This window comes from Poromitra crassiceps, assembly GCF_964638095.1.
Source record: "Poromitra crassiceps genome assembly, chromosome: 22".
Classification (NCBI taxonomy): domain Eukaryota; kingdom Metazoa; phylum Chordata; class Actinopteri; order Beryciformes; family Melamphaidae; genus Poromitra; species Poromitra crassiceps.
In genome coordinates, this window is record NC_139647.1 from 12,916,158 (window position 1) to 12,936,786 (window position 20,629).

General features: G+C 42.9%; 3 protein-coding genes across 4 annotated transcripts in view; 2 read left to right on the plus strand and 1 right to left on the minus strand.

Annotated features, from left to right (window-relative positions):
- Nucleotides 1–928: 928 nt before the first annotated feature.
- On the plus strand, nt 929–13,317 carry sgpl1 (sphingosine-1-phosphate lyase 1). Of its 2 annotated transcripts, XM_083658702.1 has the most exons (15): nt 1,026–1,067; nt 3,489–3,618; nt 4,502–4,667; nt 5,279–5,346; nt 5,783–5,930; nt 6,150–6,229; nt 6,533–6,661; nt 6,751–6,839; nt 7,015–7,123; nt 7,217–7,315; nt 7,411–7,557; nt 8,502–8,740; nt 9,372–9,518; nt 9,638–9,758; nt 10,495–13,317. In XM_083658702.1, the coding sequence occupies exons 2-15, from the start codon at nt 3,601–3,603 to the stop codon at nt 10,636–10,638; spliced, it is 1,704 nt and encodes a 567-aa protein (XP_083514828.1). In that variant the 5' UTR covers nt 1,026–1,067; nt 3,489–3,600; the 3' UTR covers nt 10,639–13,317. The 2 variants fall into 2 exon arrangements, with proteins under 2 accessions (XP_083514829.1, XP_083514828.1); XM_083658703.1 differs by lacking the exon at nt 3,489–3,618 and having other exon boundaries at nt 929–1,067.
- A 126-nt stretch (nt 13,318–13,443) lies between these two features.
- Nucleotides 13,444–16,438, minus strand: pcbd1 (pterin-4 alpha-carbinolamine dehydratase/dimerization cofactor of hepatocyte nuclear factor 1 alpha). Its single transcript, XM_083658359.1, has 4 exons — nt 16,203–16,438; nt 15,127–15,258; nt 14,928–15,008; nt 13,444–13,986 (listed from the first exon to the last, which is right to left on the minus strand). Exons 1-4 carry the CDS (start codon nt 16,317–16,319, stop codon nt 13,894–13,896), a joined length of 423 nt encoding a protein of 140 aa, XP_083514485.1. The 5' UTR covers nt 16,320–16,438; the 3' UTR covers nt 13,444–13,893.
- Nucleotides 16,439–18,164: 1,726 nt separating this feature from the next.
- LOC310796162 (heparan-alpha-glucosaminide N-acetyltransferase) overlaps nt 18,165–20,629 on the plus strand; it is a gene marked incomplete at its 5' end in the record, with an annotated part of 29,836 nt that continues 27,371 nt past the window's right edge. The window contains 4 exons of the mRNA XM_083658305.1: nt 18,165–18,252; nt 18,628–18,722; nt 19,142–19,263; nt 20,298–20,416. Of these exons, the coding sequence (XP_083514431.1) occupies nt 18,165–18,252; nt 18,628–18,722; nt 19,142–19,263; nt 20,298–20,416 (424 nt within the window). The remainder of the gene's footprint in view (nt 18,253–18,627; nt 18,723–19,141; nt 19,264–20,297; nt 20,417–20,629) is intronic.

Sequence of the window (20,629 nt, forward strand, 5' to 3'; positions counted from 1 at the left end):
CAAATACAAATTACAAAATACACAAATGTATTTTAAATACGTATTAATACATGTATTTAAAATACTGCCCATCTCTGACAATGACATCATTAATTTACAAAGAATGGCAAAACAAAATAACATCCATAATTTTCACCATCGATTGTAACACCACTTCCATGCTCTCGATGATTGTGAACATGTGGGGAGGGGGGGCAAAATGAAATGCAAAAAAATGGGTGGCGATACGGAGGTGTGCCTCTTGCATATAAACATAAAATCACAATATAAATGTTCAAACCAGACCTCAACATGTCTCAGAGTCCTCTTGTTTAAATTTTTTTTTTTTTTTATTATAATTATAATATATTGGCGAGTAGGTGGAAATACATAGGCTGAGAACATTTGATCCACTTAAGTTAAGTTAAGTTAAGTTAAGTTAAGTTAAGTTAAGTTAAGTTAACCATGGACAGTGGGAACAGCATTTGGCCAATTGAATGGACCTCCGTCTCCCTCTTGTGGTTTCACATGGCCCTGCACAAAGAAAATGACTACTTTTTCCATGTAGGTTAAGTAGATTTTTATTGAGGCAGGCTAGTTTTTATTAGCACCTGCTTTGAAGACCGGTTTGGGATGTGCGCCACTCCTTCACTGTTTTATAGGATATCAAGTCTTTAAAACCACAATTAGGCTACATGACTGATAGGTGTAGTTTCGTGTCACCATTGTTCTGTTTTCTCTCGATCGAGATAGATTTTCAATTAGTAAAAAAAAAAAAAAAAAAAAAGTCTACATACACTTATATACACATATACTACGAACAAGTACGCCTTCTGGGCTTGGTAGGAGCAGTGTACGAGGAGCTCATGAAGGCAGCATAGTGAGATCTACACATGCGCAGACTACAGTTATCCTTTGGCCAGATTGCTGCTTCCTGAATCTGGGTTAGCTTTAGCACTTGTGTTTGGTAGCAGCGCAGAATGTAGATGAGACCCGCGGACGCAAAGCAGGCTGTCTTGAGGTGACTTTCCTAACTCGAAGAAAAGGGGTTTTCGGTGAAGGTTCGTCTCGACAACATGGACTACTGGGTGAGTGAGGCTTCACGGTCAACTCAAACCGAATGCTTGAATGTCGTTTCTGTTTCCACAAGTACATTGGACGATGACAGTGTTGGTTCGGTTTGTTGACTGCCAAGAGCCTCGTCGCCCCCCCAACCTGTGTTGCTCTAGAGATGCTAAAGTAAACCGAGAGTCAGAGGAAGGCAAGTCGACAAGCTTGTCAGACAGCACAGGTTAGGTTAGCAAAGCCGACAAGTTTGCAGCAGTAAGGTTATACACAAAAACCTTTCCTGCTGAAAAGGACACCTTAGATGATATGGGGCATATTTCACAGTGACCTGCAGGCAATGGTGTTCTTCTGATTGCACGTATCTGATTTCTCATCCCACCTCAACCTGTTGTTACACTATCGTTTAGTGATGACTTTGAGTGGAGGGGAGTTAGCCTATCTGTCAAGAGGTTTAAAAAGCTCTCCCTTTTGTTTGACTACAGCGCTCACTGTACTTCCTGTTCAGCACAAACACACAGGAAGTTCAAAACAAAGCATTGCTGTCATGTGAGTGTGGCTTTTGACCTTTGACAGGCTCAATATAGTTTTTTTTTGGTAGGGAACAGAGATACATTTTTCATGATATGAGACCAGAGCTAAACACAAAACAAACCTTAACTTGAAACACCAAGCTGCTATGGTTCACAGTTAATGCCGTACCTAAAACTACCAGCAGCACCCTCCTCCACCTGCCTGGTACAGTCTGGACAGACAGGTGTGCACTGGATCTAAGGAAGAGCACACGATTGAGGAAGCACTTGGAAAAAGCCTAATTTTGGTTTTGGCCATCAAATCTGTTTATGCCATGATGGCCAAGATACTTTGCAGACACTGACTGGACAGCAGGAACATGCTTTCCAGACAGCGCACAGGCCTACTTCTTTACCACTAAATGATGTATGGATCCTTCTGGGAGCGAGCGAGCGGCGATGATGTGCTGCTCGTAGTCGTACAGTGTGTTTTCCCTTGATGTATCCTCCTCACACCCAGTACATTTCCATGAGAACATGACCCCCCCCTTTGAGACAACAAAGGGTCTCCTTACAAGAATAGTCAAATGCTTGTATGTGGGGGAGAAGCAAAGGAATGGGCGTCCACTAGTACACAACAATAGGGTCGAGCATAAATAGGCACATAGCCTTTGTTCCGACTCTGTATTAGCTTTCCCGAGGAGAAGATTAGCATTGGATGTTTTGTGAAAAAAGAAGAAGTTTGGGGTAGTTTTGTAAGCAAAAACTGTGTTGGATAACAATAGGCGGCTGTATGGCAAAGGGTAATAAATCCACGTTGCGTCAGGCTCGCAGACGTGCCTTTTGCCCTGACTGACTCTAGATAACACAATTTAATCTTTCCTTTATGACGGATGAAGCTTGAAATTTGGCTGTTTATCCTCCCTCGCAGAGCCTCCCTCACTCGCAAAGAGTCTGCACGTTTTCTGCAGCACGCAGACACCGTTCTTCTCCCCCCCATCATGGAAAGTGAAGCATATTTGTCACATTTGGTAGTACAGTCAATGATTTGTGTTCGCTCTAGTTGGCCGGTCTCGCCAAACCTGTATGAGAGCTTGTTTTTCGAAAAGGCAGGTATGGCAATTGCACAGTCTGGGCAGTGAGTGAGGCGGACTCTGTGTCTCAGTGGCTGCCTGCCAATCCAGCTTCATTCATGGAAAAAAGTTAATCATCACAAATAAATAAATCTGTTTTTTATCTACGGTAAACACAGTATGAATTTTTACTTTATCGGCTACTATTAACTTTGAGATATTGTCAAAATAAATAAGGGATTATACCTTGATTAGAGAGTTGACTGAGGACAACTTAGTGAAATCTCCCTCAAGGTGTAATTATGTGATGTGTGCTTCAGGCGGTGCAAATTATGGTTATTCAAGATTGTTGTCTGTTGGACCTTAAGCTTTCGTCCATCTGATTGTGCCTGAGGCGAGGGATACAACATTCCTTTTTATCAGGCTGCGTGCTATTGTGTTGTAAAAACACAGCAATGAAGAGATAACGCAGAGAGTTTACTGCACTTATGAAATAGCAGCCGTGAATCATTTACTGTGATAATTGACTGAATTTAGGTTCATATAGAACACAAATGCGCTCTGAGATCTGCCCGAATCATACAGCAGGTTGTGAAAATCCCCACATTCACATCAGCCTGACAAAATAAAGACACTTTCAGCATTCAAGGATGATCCAAGATAGAACTAGATGTTGTAAAATATCACATGTGTCCTATGCAACAATAAGCTGTCTGGTCTGAAGAACGTGATTGATTGCAAAACTTCCTCTCCTCCTCTATTGGCTGGATGTGTTGTTTTCTAATGCTGTGTTTGGGAGTTGGGTGGAGTCTGGAGATAGTTGTCCAGCAGCTGACGAGTCTTTCCACATCTGGAGAAGGAGGAGCTCCATGTCAAGAAGAGGGCGAACTAAACTGGCAAAGTCACCTAGCTAGTGTCACTAAGGAAAGTTGCTGTCAATATTAGAGCGAGGGAAATTGAATTCTGTAGACATGGCGGTGTCTTCTGATGTAAGTAATATACTTGTTATTAGTTAAAGATGCTTGGATCTTCATGTTCAAATGTTGTAGTAGGACAGGACTGTACTGAATAGTTTGTAGCTTTCGAAGCTTTGTTCATAATGTTGACAATCCTACGGATTGAGTCACTTCATTCAAACTCGATGATGTCAGGGGCCACAGCAGACATTCAAAAAGATCAATAGAAGCTTTGAATGTGAAAAATTGGCATCCGGTACAGCCCTAGTTTGCAAGTGATTATGTTCCAGACATGGGAAGACATTCTAAACATGCTTCTACTAAACAGTGAATTGGACTCTGCTGGACTGTAAATACTTGTGGGTCTCTCTGGTGTTGTGAACGTTTTTACATTGGAACATTTTGTTAAAAAAATGGTCATCATCAGTGTTGGTGGGAATGATAGTTTTAAAGGCAATTTAGTTCATTTGTTACTTGGCTTAAAAAAGTGGGTTACATAACAAAGTTACTCCTTATTTAAAGTAACTCGTTGGATTACTTTTGCGTTACAAAAACATGACGTAGCAATATGACGTGCTGCAAAAATGTGTTGTTGATAATTGTTTTAAAATGCATTGCAGGACTACCGTAGTCTGTTTTTAAAACCGCAAGCCAATTTAATTTATATCATCATTATATAACCTTTTTCAGCCCAAGGACCCCTTGGTTGATTGAGAAACAGAGCAGGGATTAAAAAATAAAATAAAACTGTGTTGCTTTTTAATATGTACTGTATATAGGTATGTAGATCTAGGTATAGAAAGACAGATGTCGATAGCATAATCCAACGTAGGTATACTGTATGTATGTAACCTCAGGAAGTCATCATCACGTGGCTTATATCAGTATTAACATTGTGACATCTCTGTGTGTCCAGAGTGCCTTGGAGGTGTATAAGGAGATGCTGCTGCTGTACCTGGAGGAGGGGCGGCAGCAGGCCAACGCCCTCTGTGCAGACCTGGAGCCCTGGCAGATCATCGTGGCGACGCTCTTCACCACCCTGGGGGCAGTCTGGGTCAAAGGCTTCCTCTTCCAGCGAGAGAGTAAGCTTTCACAAACCATGCTGGACACTGAATCAATGATGACATCAGACAAAAAGTGACCATTTTAAACAAATTTCAGAGGCTTATATACACAAAACTTGGCCAAGTTATTAAATAGCATTTTGAATGAAAGGAAAAAAAGGGGGGCTAGATTTGTTTTCTGCTAAATGGTTCCTGCTGCTCCTCTGCAGCCAGTGTCTTAGTTCAACACAACACTTATTAACATTACGTGACCAAAAATCAAGGCTTTATAGAACGGTTATATGAATCAATCATATTAGCGGTTGAATTCCTCAACTACACGGTCAGCTCCACCCATCTGTAGCGTGCTGGAAGTTGGTCCAAGCATAACTTATTGGAGGAATCTAGCTGGGAGTCTTTTTTGAGTGCTGCATATTTATTCTGTATTTTCAGGGTCAAATATTTTATAATTATACTATACTCGGGGTCCAAATAAAATGCGTTGTGAAATATGGGTTCAGTTTTCACAGACCACTTCTTGTCTTGACTTGTGATTATAGGTCTACTACTCATAGTCACAGCTGCTTAATGTTTGTGGTTGGCCCTGTCTACCCCCTGTTTCACAACTGCCTCCCTCCCCCCCGTTTCAGGTCTCACGTCCAGAATCAAGAAGCAGTGCTTTCGACTCATCCGAAAAATACCCTTTGTTGGCGCATCAGTAAGTAATCCGCGGTTATTACATTTCCTTATTTCTCCCACGCGACGTGTGCTGACTCTTGTCTGTGTCTTCTGAAGCTCTTATGAGTCATTGCTGAATGACTGAGTGCAGCATGAGGGGAAGGGGGGGGGACCTTTGGCACACTTTACATCACGCACACTGGTGATAGTGTTGGGTTACCTCTGGTCATTATGTCATCATTTCACTGCAAACATGTGCATTTAGGCTAAACTTGGCTTTATCCAAAATTCGACATGCTGCTGGCTGCCACTCTTCAAACCCACCGTTAAGTTATTTTCATACTTTGCCTTCATTCATCTCGGGTTGACAGGAACCGCCTTGGTTATTTTTACTCGGGGCCGATAAGTTTGACTGTATCCAGGAGCACAATGCTGGATCTGGTTTCTAACGTGACTCCATGGTCTGTTTATGGCAGATCCAGACGCAGCTGAACAAGGCCCTGGACGACATGTCTGCCAGCCTGTGCACGCTGAAGGAGGGCATGAGCTACACCAAACAGCTGCCGTCGCAAGGCCTCAACCAGAGCCAAGTGCTAGACAGGATCAGAGAGTACGAGACTCTGAGTAAGTACTGACTCATTCATCCCCGGGCTTTGCAGCTGACTTCTTCAATAGCATTACTAATCTGTTTTTTTTGCCCCCCCCCCCCACTTTAAAATAACCCTTTGAAACTGCCACAGTTCTCAGGTGCCTTCTTCCTCTATTGCAAAGGCTAACAGATGTCGGGAGAGAAATCTGTCATTTGGGTGAAATGTTGATGTTTGCTTGTTGTTGTTGTTGCAGGTGAAGTGCAATGGGAGAAAGGCCGGGTTTCGGGTGCAGTTTACTGGGGCGATGAAACTCTTACCAAACTCTTGGTCAAGGTATGCATCTTTGCATCTATCACTCTTGGTCAAGGTATGCATCTTTGTATCTATCACTCTTGGTCAAGGTATGCATCTTTGTATCTATCTGTGGAGTTTGGCATTTCTAGTATGCATGGAGAGTCCAGGTTGAACCTGATTATCAGTTGGAAATTTGCTACAGCAAGCAAGACTGGTTTTGTTTTGTTTACTGTTTACTGTTTACTGTTTTTTATTACAGTATTACTGTTCTCCTGCTTTTTGGTGTTCACAGCCCACAGTAAGGATTTACAGTTCACTCATCTTGTTGCTTTTGTCCTCTAGGTGTACGGCGAATTTGCGTGGAGCAACCCGCTTCACCCAGACATCTTTCCTGGTGTGAGAAAGATGGAAGCAGAGGTCGTCAGAATGGCTTGCACACTTTTCCACGGCGGGCCCAACTCCTGCGGCACTGTAAGTTTCCGTACAGTGAGTGACCCATTGGTTATATAAGTGCTAGAGAAAAGATGGATTTAATTGAATTAATTTTCTGTTTTGTCCAGGTTACTTCAGGGGGAACGGAGAGCATACTGATGGCCTGCAAGGCGTACAGAGACATGGCGTATGAACGTGGTGTCAAACACCCGGAAATGTAAGATTGTTTTTTACAGGAAACATAGATGTTACTGGCAAGATATATGCGCCATTGTCAAGGCTTCTTCCTGGTTCTTCTGGCTGCCCTAACAACATGAAACATCATGAAATGCACATAAGTGTGAGTTCTGAGTTAATTTTTGTATTTTTGTATTTTGTTCTCATTGTCCTAGTCTTGCACCAGTGAGCGTGCACGCTGCCTTTGACAAAGCGGCGCACTACTTTGGGATGAAACTCGTTCACGTACCGCTCGTCAAGAAAACTATGAAAGTAGACGTTAAGGTGAGAATATGTACAGACGGTGTCTTAAATTGATTGCTATTCTTAGACGTCTCAGTTATTCCAACAATGTTTCTTCTACGTCTTATGACCTAGGCAATGAAGAGAGCCATCAACAAGAACACAGCCATGCTGGTATGCTCGGCGCCCCAGTTTCCTCATGGAGTCATAGATCCCGTCGAGGAAGTAGCCAAGGCGAGTGAAATATTTCTCCCTCTACATACGTAACCTCGTGTGATGATAATACAGAAGTGGTTCGTTCGCTCACACTTTCCCTTGGCGTTTTGCAGCTGGCTGTGCGCTACAACCTCCCTCTGCATGTGGATGCGTGTCTAGGAGGCTTTCTCATAGTCTTCATGGCCAAGGCGGGCTACCCGTTGGCCCCGTTTGACTTCGGGGTAAAGGGTGTCACCAGCATATCTGCAGACACCCACAAGGTAAGGAGTGGCTGTTCACTCCCGTCCCATTTAATCCCTCTTCTCTCACACACACGCTGCCTCTTGACTTTTGACTTTCATCGCATAGATTCCCATACAGACACTGCGGAGCGCGTCATCATTCAGAAACCACGCCCAAAACGGGGGAGAAACAGAACCCCCCCCCCTCCAATCCTGGCGTTCTCCTATGTCGCGTGCATGGTTGCGTGTTGCACAAAAAGATCGTATATACGGAAGATGAACACTCCAACTTACTTCCTTGACAGCTAGATCCACACTTTTCTTCTCGCCAATTCTCAATGGCTTCTTTGTTTGGCTCAGGAGTACAAAAAAACGAACTAACTGGTGATTTTTTACATTTGTTGCTTTTAGCTATGTTTAATAAAAAAAAAACAAGGAAGCCATTGAGAATTGGCGAGAAGAAAAATGTTGATGTTGCAGTCAATGAAGTAAGTTGGAGTGTTTATCTTCCGTATATATGATCTTTGTGTGCAACACCCGGCCATGCACGCGACATAGGAGAACGCCAGGATTGGACGGGAGTTTGTGTTTTCCCCCGTTTTGGGCGTGGTTTCTGAATGATGACGTGCTCCGCAGTGTCTCTATAGCTGCCGACCAATGTATGTACCATTTGCTGGAATAATCCAAGTAACAAATTGTGGGTTAAGAAAAGTCCCTTGTGATGCCAGTAGGGAGCCTACACATTACATGGTACATTAAAATCAGGTTTTTAACAACAACAAAATCACATTAGAACATGGCCCCGCCCCCTAACAATTATTAGTCATGGAAATTGTACTATATGTGCTGGAATAGTCAAGGAATGTGTATATATGAAACAGTATATGACATTGATTTTTCCCCTGCCTCCAGTCTCTACTTTTTATACGTATCGTACATTTTATTATGTTTCTGAGTTTGTGTTTCTATTCTGTCCTCTCCAGTATGGCTACGCCCCCAAAGGCTCCTCGGTGGTCCTGTACAGTGATAAAAAGTACCGTCACTACCAGTACTTCGTAGCTCCAGACTGGCAGGGGGGGATCTACGCCTCGCCCTCCGTGGCGGGCTCCAGGCCAGGGGGGATCATCGCCGCCTGCTGGGCAACGATGATGTACATGGGGGAAAACGGATACGTAGACGCCACCAAGAAGGTCATCAGTACAGCACGCAAAATCAAAACAGAGTAAGACCCTCAGCTCAGTGGCGCTGACGTTATGATGTGTTGCTAACACAGCGTTAGGGTCTTTCCTCCCGTTGTCCCAGTCGTTGCTCCACCCCTTCCGCCGATCTGGGGAGAGTTAGACTAGCACGTGCTTCCTCCGATACATGTGCAGTCGACAGCCGCTTCTTTTCACCTGACAGCGAGGGGCTTCACCGGCAGCACGTAGCGCGTGGGAGGATCACGCTATTCCTTCCACTTCTCCTCCCTCCCAAACAGGCACCCTGACCGACCAGAGGAGGCACTAGTGCAGCGATCAGGACTCATACCCCATGGCGTGTCTGTAGGAACGTCTGACCAAGTCGGAAAGTACCGCTGCCGGGAATTGAACCCGGGTCTCCGCCCCGCGGTGGTGGGAAAGTGGTTTTACTGCTACACTACCCAGACGCCCAGGAGATTTTTTAAAAAATCAAAATTATTGTCCAATTGATTCACGTTTCATCTGTTGTTTGGTGAATGCTTGCATACTGCTAAGCTTCCTTCAACCTTGGCCAATGCTCTTGAACTTCGATTTCATTGAGAGTTTCTCTTCTCACCAGCAACATTTGAAACTTAAAATTTTGTATTTTGTATTTTGGTTTTTTTTCCTGAACAGAATCCGCAAGATGAAAGGTGTGTTTGTGTTTGGCGATCCAGAGGTGTCTGTGGTGGCAATAGGCTCGGATGTCTTTGATATCTTCCGTCTGTCAAATGCTCTGACATCAAAGGCCTGGAACCTCAACACTCTTCAGTACCCATCCAGGTAGATCAAGAAACAATGATTCCACAGATTGAATGGCATGACAGAATATTCACCAATCTGATCACTATGATCCTCTTTCATATAGAATACATACATAAATTATATATTTTTCCCCACAGCATCCACATTTGTTGCACAGTCCTGCACACCAAGCCGGGCGTGGCTGATCAGTTCATCCGTGATGTCAGAGAGCAGGTTGCCATCATCATGAAGAACCCCAAGGAGAAAACCACAGGAATGGTGAGATACACTCTGCTTACTCCCATTCAGTCATGTACCAGCCTCATAGGAAGGCGTTTACATGCACATTTATATTCCAAGTTACATAATTCAGGATACTAAAGTTGGCACATGTACAGTAAATATCATATCCTGTTAACAATAGCCAGGATACGCTTGTATCCTGAGTTTTACAAACCCAGTGATAGCTGGGATATTGCAGGATACTGTAGCATTGAAAAACACCTTGGTGTTTGTAGATGAATATCCCAAAGAAGTCCTTCACTGGTGTAATATGCATCCTGTGGATCCTAGAGGAGAAATCCACCCTGAAACATTTTAACACTCTGCTGCCATCTGGGGCCTGTCTCACGAAGCAATGCTTATGGGGTTAGCATTGAACTCAACGCTGGCTTTTTGGTCTCATAAATGGGGGTTCACTTTTACCTGGGTTAGATCACCATGGGGACCTACAGTATGGTGCAGAGCTAAGCTGCTCCAGAGCAGGTTCAGGTTCAAAATCCCCATACAAAAATCCCATTGACTTTTACACAGAAGTGCTCAATCGTGTGGTCTACTCTATAGGCGAGGCAGGTTGAGGGAAAGTGGATCCACCAAAAACGTCATCACAAAATAACTGAACATAATAACCGAAATAACTGATCATCGCAGATTGATGATGTATAACCGTGTGTGAGAGTACCTGAAGGTGGATCTGTGTGCTGACCGACTCGCTCCTGTCTTCCGGCTGTTTCAGGGGGCCATCTACGGCATGGCGCAGTCCATCCCGGACCGCTCCATGGTGACGGAGATCTCCCGGGGATTCCTGGACTGTCTCTACAACACCGAGGTGCCTCAGACTCAAACCAGCCACATGAACGGCAACGGCAAGGCTCACTGACACGGGCCCTGCACACGGCCCACGCAGGACAACGAGCCCTGCCTCGCCCCCAATGCTCTGTTAATCGCGCTCAACGGTTGCCTTATCTTAGCCACCTACCTACGCTGTACTGAACACATCTGCAAAAATAATGGTCGAAGCACAAGCCATCCTTTTAATCAACCCACAGGGAAAATTGCACATAATAATGTAGGCAAAGAGAGAGAGAGAAAGACTGGATCATCATGGAAGATCGGCGTTGTTTGTCCATTTCAATTTTAGCTTGTTTGTATGTAGCTTGTTTGTCAGAAATCCATTATCTCTCTCATAATCTCACAAAATCATTGATCTTAGATGTTGGTTACATAGTGAACAACGCATTCATAATGTTTTGTGTTTTTTTATACACCCGGGAACATTTCAGCATGCTGCCATCACTGCTTCAATTTATGATGAGTCAGCAAAAACCACCACAGCCCACTGTCAGCAACTTTGAATCGCTCTGCTGCCCTCTGGCATAAAACCTGATGTACTGTTATCGCCCGGCTCTGTCGCCGGTGTGTGATTATTATGATCAAGTCATAATAATAATCCCTTGAAGTTCTCTGAAAACATTTTAATGTAAAAGCACTGCGAAAACATATCAGGTAAATCCGTTCATTTGCTTGAACCTTAGAATTAGAATGTTATGGTAGCAGTTTCTTTATAAGCATGACAGAGAACGCGTATGTCCTTTTTTGTTTTGTTTTGTTTTGTTTTTAATGCAACTTTTCTTAACACTTATAATCACATTCAGTTCCGTACTTTTAAGTGTGCATTCTTAATTGTGGTCTATCTGCAGTTGTTGGATTTGTAGAAGAATGATTTAGACAGTGGGAGAATGATTTATTTTAGACATTGGGAGATTTCAGTGTACAACTTGTTTAGAATTCTACGTTTCCACAAGTAAGAGGTGGAATTTTAATTTGATCAGCCAACGTGAAAAGAAACTATACAGCCACTGGCTATTTAACATATTTGACTGGTGGCACTATCCTACGCTGGTCTAAAGCACTTGTCACTGATAGTCAGTCAAGTGGCAGAAAGAGAACTTACAGTAATATTTCCTCCATAATCTACATGCCATCACCTGTCAACTTGTTTGACTAATTTGTCTTCTTTTAATTTATGTTCCCTTCTAATTCCATCTACCTCAGTTTCTACTCAATGCAATTAATTACGTCACCCATTAATCCAGCAAAATAAATTCTGATGTAGGGCCACTGTCAGTGTTTTTCCATTTGTAACATTATAGTTTTTTTTACTTTACAGTGTTAAAGCATTTGACAGACTCTAGAATTCAAGCATTCTCACGTGTCGATACTGAAAAGAAACAGTGCCACTGTGATCGGCGTTTTAACCCACATTACGGTAACTAGGAAATGTACCAGATTTACAGGGGGAAAGTACATTCTCCACGCTACTAGTAAATTGGAAGTATCCTTGTAAATGTGTACAGGATTATGTACATTTACAAAGTTATGTACACATTTATGGTGGGGTAAATATGTTAAAGCTCCATACTGTAACACCAAATGAACCTTTTGTTTCCCCTTTCTACTGTGTTTTCCCAATATCACTTGTTGAAATGATGTATTTCCAATTACTTTTTTCCATGTTTGTGCAATACGTAGCCTTTCCTTTTTATTAAGCGAAAAGGGAAATATTCTACCGTTAATATTTACAAAGAAGTCATCAGAATCACATCGCTGAATGACAGCTCACTAGCCTAGGCAGTGTAATTTTACCATTATGTGTGACCACTGGGTGTTTTGTGTTTATTCATCATTAATTTTGTGAGTCATTTTTCTTTGTGTTTGCAAACCATTGTGTTTTTACATACTGACGGTTGTAAGAGAGTTAGGCATGAATGTATTTAGGTTATTACAAGACTGGGAATCAGTGCTGGTCCATAGGAGACTTGCTATATTGCTTTTGTCCCTTCAGGTCGTGATGTGGATTATTCCATTGTCATGGCCTGGTTAAAAGACTGAAGGACTGGAGCTGATACCAACTTCTAGATCCATACATCCTTAAATACTGTGCTCTATGGCTGACAGGGTGTGGAGACCCATGCTCCTGCAAAAAAAGACGTGTTTTTTTCTGTCCGACAATATGATTTATCCTGTTTCAGAAATATCCTTTACAATTGTGACATTTGAATGGCTGAGAAATACCTTTTTGAATAAAAGTCTTGTTTTAATGCAATTTCCTCTGATAGTACCAGTTGCTGCCTCCCCACAGACTCTGTAAATGTCTGTAAAAAGCCTTCCCCTTCATACATAATAATATCCTGGCCTGTGTTGCAATTGTCTGACTATGTAGCAATAAGCAGCATTCACTTCTATGCCTTCAGAGGTCTCATGCCAGTTTTTCTGTCTAACATCCTCAGGGATTTGGCTTTGTAGCGACGGCATTCATTTCCAGTGCGGTTTTATACATGTAAAAAATTATATTCCGTGTTAGGTTTAAAGTAAACAAGAAGATTAAGTTCCCTAAGAGTTTGTTTTGTAATGTCTCTTTGGTGAGGTCAGACTGCAATCCATTCCTTGTTTGGTAGATTTCTTTTAAGTTAGGAAATCTTTTCAATGCTTTTGCTGAACAAATGGTCCACAGAGAATACAGTCAACAGACAGCGAGCAAACCAAACACAGTTGCACTCTCAGCAGAGATAGATATGTCTATGCTGTTATGTTTTTAATAAAATGCATTCAATGTGGTGAAAAAAATATTTTCACGTGATTTTTCCTTTATGGTGAGAACTGTTGGACAGACGAAAACTATTACTACTTGGCCGAAAATCACTTTTATTTCACAGACAACACCAGACGGTAAGAATACAAACATTAGGCACATGAAAACACTGTCTGACAGAAAGGCACTGAAAATGTTATCTGTGATGACAAGTGGAATGTTGCTCAGGAATTAATCATCAGATTATTTTTTGTTTTATATATATATTTTTTTAGCAAATACGCTTTCGACATGACTAATTTTTTGTGTCTGTACCTTATTTCCTTTGGCTAATCCACACAATCACTCAGTACCTCAATAACAACAATAACACATTTTAATAACACTGTAGGACCTTCACAGTGTAACAAAACAACACTACATGAACTACATCCTTCACATTGAACTGAAAGTAATTATTACATATTCTTTGGATTTTGTCAGTCTCCTCCCTGGGCATTTCTCACTGGAATGAACACAGAGAGCTGTACTTCTGAGTGCTGCTCACAGGAGTGAGGCTTGGTCAATGAACGTGGCCAAAGTGATGTCACGCTGGGACAGCCCGCCGCAGTCGTGTGTGCTGAGCGTGATCTGGACCTGGTTCAGCACAGGACAGTGGAGAGAGAAAATTGTGAGAGAGAAAATTTGAGCGAGTAATACATTTTACTCATTTACACATGGTTAGAATGTTATTGTATTTGAGTGGTTACATTTTAAGTTGTTGCTTTTTTTTTTACAATTCATCCTTCACAGCACACTGATTGGCTCTCGACCTTAAAGAGTTACTGAAATCCATCCAATCAGGCCAGTTTACAGCATTTGGGCTGGTAGTCTCTGCTAGGAATTGGTATTGTCAGTCAATCAGAGTCCAACATGAGCCTACATACAGATAGGCTACAATGATAGGCCTACATACAGAGACTAAAACCAGACACCCTAATATTGAATTTATTTGTTCATTTTCAACTTCCATATTCACTAAGATTAATAATGACTGTATATATTCATAATTACACATACTGACATTATAGTTTAAACTTTACATAATGCAGTTTAACCTCTAGATGGTGCTCTACGCTTGTATTGGCTTCGGGTCCTTCGTTCAGGTTTGGTTAGGAGAGGAAGTCAAGAAGAAGAACCTCTTGTCATGTTCTCACGTGAGTAAACTTAAAACTGGGTAAAGTTTCAGTAAAATGTTATAATATGCCAAAAGATGAATTCATGAACAACTTGAGTAAAACTCAAGACAGCTGAATCAATGAAAAATGTGGTTAAAGGTGTTAGCATGCTAACGTGGCCTAGCTTGTGATGCCAGCGTCCAGCGAGGTTTAACGTTATAGCAGGTTAGCAAGGTAACGTTACTAGTACAGTCACTCTCACTACATTATTTTAGTTTAACGCTAGACTTTAAAGCCTAGTAGGTTTATTGATATACAAGTGGCAAATGAGTTACACTGAATAAATGTGTTTGTTTTTGTTTGTTTGTTTGTAATGCACATTCTCTCTGTTGACCAAGTCCTAATTATGGTCTTGTATACCTTATTGTAGACATTGAACCACTCAGGATGATGGTCCATCTTCTCTGCTTGTAGAGCCACTCTGGACATGAAGCCAAAAGCCTTGGGTAAAAAAAACAACAATAATAATCATATTCCAACATCATGCAAAAGCGTTAATCATAGTAGGCAAGATGCTAGATTATGCATGTTATGTGATTTAAGTGTAATTATTAGGAACCTGATTGAAGTCTTTGAAAACAAACTCTTTGTAAATGGCATCCCTTCCCCCCACCTCCACCCACTGGGCGTTACGCAGCAGGGGCAGCAGGTGGGCCCGCTCCTCGTCAGTCAGACCCTGGATCTTACCGGCCTGCAAACACACACACAGAAACACAACAGCCAGGCAACAGTGCTGTGAGTCTGAGGGGCAGCTTCACAAACACAAACTGTGATTGGTTGCACATGAACCCATCTGGAAACAATGAGGGGCTGCATTCCTGGTTTAAAGCTAGCTGGTTCAAAGGTATGTGTGTGTGTGTGTGTGTGTAGGGGGGCTCTTTTCCTCCCATTTGGTCACTGAAATCAAATTCCTAATCTTGACACATGATGTGGTGTCATGTGATTTTGAAACCACATTCTGCTCATTCCCTTTAGGCTTCACTATATGTGGAGTAACTCCTGATCCAAACTGCACTATTCCACATTTCACAACATCATTATTATTATTATTAATGATTATCCAGATCTGTGTAATCAATGAGGTAACCGTGAAGGTTTTGTCCACGAATGAGCGGTCATGCTTTTAAACCAACAGAGACGCAGAGCAAATAGATGTCACAACCAAAGCCCGAAACAGACCAGTGACATCAACAGGTATCATAGCAACCGCTAATCTGCTTTATCTGTGGAGTGGAGTGTTAGCAGATTCGAATGGGGGGCAGGCAGACAATAAGGGCTTGGCTTTAAAACGTCATCTCTTCGTGTTGTACAATGGCTTCACACTGTTGGGAGGCACGGCAAGAAATGTGCTGATTTGATGCAACATGCCAGCCTTATGTGACATCCCTTCATTTTAGTGACACAGAGAGCTAAACGTCACAAGGTTTTCAGTGAAATGGTATACCAAGCTGAAATGAAGACTCCTACTCAAACATCTGCCCTTTAGACTACTCTGCAATTAAACATGATCTAGTGGCTCCTCTTGAGTTTTAAACTGATAGTGAGCAGAGCAGACGTCGGCAGGAGTGTCTTGTGTGTTGTCTGCTCTCTGGAGACAGATCGACTGCAGCAGAGAGTCTGTCTGTGTGTACTCACCATGTTTGTTGAGTGTTCCCATGCAGAGTGAGGGTTCAGCAGCTCCAGCTTCTCTCTGGCACTGAGGCGCTCTGCTGCTGTGCTATGGCAGCCGGAGCAGCTGGAGTGAATCCACATCTGACTGACACACACACAGAGGAGCCGCAGGTCCCGCTTAGCTGCCCCCGCAGAAGCCTGAGCAGAAATCCTCACCGGTGATAGATCGTAGAGCCTCCTGTCAGCGTGGCTTTAACCAGAAATTCTCCCCTGTCGCCCGTGATTACCTGCAAGGCATGTGTGCGGCCAGCCTCTGTATGAGGAAGTGGAGACAGACTCCACACAAAGCCCAACATAATGTTTGCTTATGTAGTGAAAGGGCGTTGCCACACGCCTGTAGTCTACCTTCCCATTCTCCTATTGCAGTGGTTCTCAAAGTGGGGTCAAGGGGGTTCCAGACCAGGGGTCCCCAGAAAAAAGGGGAACAATTTATTTTTGCTATAATTCCTTCCATAAGTAACACAATGAGGCCATTTACACCTTTCGTTAACATGCGTTTTCTGTCATCAGATTGCAATCAGATAGTGCTTGACCACATTAGCCTGATTTCATTTACACCTGGCGTTAACATGCGTTTTGGGTGATCTGATCACCCAAAATGGGTGTCCTCTCAATCTGCATACAGTTGCTGTATCCATATTGAGAGGACACATTGCATTTACACTTGTGTTCAATGTGTACCCTGAGGTGTGTGTAGGTGGTTTGGACAAATCAGATTGCAATCTATCTTCAATGTGTCTTGGGGCCGTTTACACCTGTACTTCCAAAGTGATCAAGCACAATCTGATTACAATCTGATGACAGAAAACACATGTTAATGCCAGATGTAAATGGCCTCAATGATAGAATGTACCGTAGGCCTATGACTATTTTGGCCATGGGCTTCATCATACACTTTCTGTAATAATACATCTAAATGCAAAACTCTTATCCGATGGGGGACAAAATCTTACCAAATGGGGGTCTAATTGTGTCAGTTTAGGGGCGGGTCCTTGACATGAAAAAATTTGTGAACCACTGACTGTACGTCCTATTGTATATATTGTTCACACATATCAAACATGAGCTGAAAGCGCAGAATAGTATCCTCTTGTCAGTGATGTATCTATGTAAGGAGGAAGCAGCTTTTCAAGGGAGCTCAGCCCCTGGGTTCATGTCAAAGGTTAATGAGTTGCTCCTGTGAGATTGCCCCCGGTCAACGCGGCTGTCACAGCAGAGCGCTCAGGGAAATGAGCGTGCTTAATGAAATGAAAAGAGGGAGAGGATGTGACAACAAGTAATCAGCGTTAAACGGCTGACTGCATACGGAGATGAACAGTGTTTTGGTTAGAAAGCAAAGAATGCTTTAATTTGTGTGGGGGGGGGGGGGGGACAAGTGGATGGACATCTTTCTTTCTCTCTCTCAATCACACACACTTTCAAAACATAGGACCTCCTCAGGCCTTATGCAAGAACTGTTTTTTTTTTGTTTTTTTACCAATCCTTCATCATCCTCCTCCTCATCATTTCCTTTATTTTACAAGGTAGATTATTGAGAACACATTCTCAAAATGTACACAATGTAGATTCACAATGTATCTATTTTATTCATTGTCTCAACACATTTTGGACACAATTATTAACCCAACACTTCTCTTACCATCATAACTGACATGCCTTATCTAACAATGAGTGATGATGATGATGATGCATTTTATTTGTACTACACTTTTCATTCACAAAGAATCTCAGAGTGCCACAGAGTTAAAAGCATAACAAGCAGACAATACACAGAGTGTGATAGATAAGGGTTATGAGGGTTATTCTAAAGCTATGCATTAAACCCAATCGACAGGAACCACTTGACATGTACGCTGCCCTTTGACCAGCTTTTATACTGGTGGGTGTTGTAAAGATGAGCGGCGGAATCGCTGTTGAAGCGGCAACATGGAGTCGGGGAGAATCCAACCGGTGGCCCTGACTCTGTTCCTCCTTCTAACCAGCAGCCATGGGGAACACCTGGGTCTAAATACAGGTGAGTCCTCCAGGATGAATGGGTGCTGGGATGTGGGTGTAATTTCTGGTGTCCAGTCTCAAAGGATACATGCAGTCATTAATGTTTCAGTGTTGACAGCTATAGAGTTGGCGATCCATTGGTGAGCTGACCTCTTCAGCTTTTTGTGTCTACTTTTGGCTTTCAAAACTTCAAAACCAACCTGTCAACCTTTGGTTACTGTTTGCTCGAACACTTCAAGATGTGACAGTTTGCCAAGATATTTAGTCATCAGTGTTGATGTTATTTAGTATTATGATCTTCATGATTTGATATACTAGTCTGCTGTTATCTTACATTTATGATATGTGTGTCAGCTGTAAATCGGGCTATCAATGCTGTTATGAATCTATACAGGACCGGCTCTGAAATTGGACCAGGCCTTGTTAACTTTCCATAACCAGCTGCCAGAAGGAGTGGACGTCTTTTACACTTCGGATTATTGCTACAAGGTGACGAATATCTTCTGGGCATTCATATGTCTGTCTCTGTCTCTTCACACACCGTCCGTCCAGGTTTCTTTGCTTGTCCTTATTAAGAAAGAATGTAGACAATAGGGCAGGCGGTGCATGTCACCCTACACATATACATTAAATTAACAAGTCATACATCCACAGGTCACTTGCATAATGATACATGTCAAATGATGCTCTGATGTAAGTGTGCACATTTTAGATATTTCAAGTTCAAAACACAGCAGATTGGTATCTCTAGAGTTGTGACCTTCCACTCCCCACCCAGCCTGCTTCTCTAACCTCTATATTGTCTCAACATTTTACATCCCAATTCTTTGTTAAATCTGACATGGGCCTACATTAAGTCACTGTTTCACCTGTCGTCGTCCCCCCCCCCCCCCCCCCCACACACACAGTGTCTGTACCAGCCCTTGGTCAATGTAGAGGCCAGCAACAACAATGCCTCTGCAGTGATCAGCACTAAATTCACTCTGACTATGCAAGTGGGATCACCAGCCAGGAATGGAACTCTGTGCAGGTAACTGATGTATCAACATGACACCCTATAATTGCAAACACTTGTTCATTTCAGTTGCAACTCCGAGAGGTAAAACGCCTGATTTGGTTTCCGTCTGTGTGTGTAATGCTCCTGTCTTCAGACAAAATATAGTGCCGTGACATCGGATGATTGCGTCGGCAGTCTGCTGGATTATTTAGAGGGCTGGGGGTGGTAATCCTGACCTGCATTTCTGGGCCTGACGGATGCCCCTGGTTTAAACTACCTCCTCGCTGGGTATCGATCAAGGGGCCTTTTTGGGGTTAATAAGACCTGACATTTCCAATATTGATGAAAAGGCTTGTTAAAGCTTCCCAAAGCTGCGTGTCGTGTGGAAACCTCACGGGGGATGTTCAGCTAGAAGAGACGGTAAACCGGATTAATAAACAATCAAGGCTGACAAGACGCGAGGGCAGAGCTTTCCATTTGGGGGTCACCCTTAAACGTGGTGTCAGGGATCTGGTTGCAGCATGACAAAGCTGGGGTGTCCCCCCCCCCACCACCTTGTCTTTTCTCAGTGGTGTAGTCTCTGCCTTCCTATATCAATGCTGAGGTCTCTAACCAGACTGTGCTGTTATTGATTTCCTTTTCCCTTTAAAAAAAACACTCCAAGTGATAGCTAGTATGTCTTCCCGCAGAGGATCAATACGAGTGTGTAATGCACATTTTTTGGGGGTCTGAAAGCGGAGACGGTGCGACGACGACAGCAGCTGAGCTCAAGGACGCGCTTCTAGTCTGCAGGCACTAGGTGGCCCTCCTGAGCTTCCCTTCCTCCCAGCTGCTTGGAATCCACCAGCAGCAGCAGGATAGCGCCTGTGGAGAAGAAGAGCCTTTTCCAATAAGGTCAAGAGGAAAACAGCTGCTGAATGTGTGATGAGGCGCGGTGGATGGGAAATAAAAGCAATTTAATGCATGCTTTTAAGGAAATATAATGTCAGCGGAGATCAAATAAAACCCGCGTCCAATTTTTCATGCTTTTTACGGCCTGTGTGTCTATTTCATTGTTTTGGATGCAGGTGGAGTCAGACCTATGAGGAAGGTGGCCATTACTCTATTTGGATCCGGCTGTCGGAGCCCTCCAGCAATGCCACCTGTACTCACACTGTGGACAAAACACCTAGAAATGCATATCTGCGTAAGTTCAGAACATCATGTCTACCCATGAGGAATATAGAATGAGGAAAACTGACAGTTAATTCAGTAATCAATCATCTAAAAACTCATTTTAGTTCACGGGCGACATGGGACCCAATTTGGTCTCAAGTGGGCCAGACAAACAAAATCAATGCACAATAACCTATAACTAACACCTCCAAATTTTCAATTTTGTGTGTAAAGAATTAGGCCT

Coding starts and splice junctions, on each gene's coding strand:
- pcbd1 (XM_083658359.1), bottom strand. CDS start 16,319: ATGTGGATTCACTCCAGCTGCTCCGGCTGCCATAGCACAGCAGCAGAG. Junction 15,259..16,202: donor GGGAACACTCAACAAACATG/GTGAGTACACAC, acceptor GTGTGTTTGCAG/GCCGGTAAGATCCAGGGTCT. Junction 13,987..14,927: donor GGTTCAATGTCTACAATAAG/GTATACAAGACC, acceptor GTGCTGAACCAG/GTCCAGATCACGCTCAGCAC.
- sgpl1 (XM_083658702.1), top strand. Junction 8,741..9,371: donor GCACGCAAAATCAAAACAGA/GTAAGACCCTCA, acceptor TTTCCTGAACAG/AATCCGCAAGATGAAAGGTG. Junction 9,759..10,494: donor AGGAGAAAACCACAGGAATG/GTGAGATACACT, acceptor CGGCTGTTTCAG/GGGGCCATCTACGGCATGGC.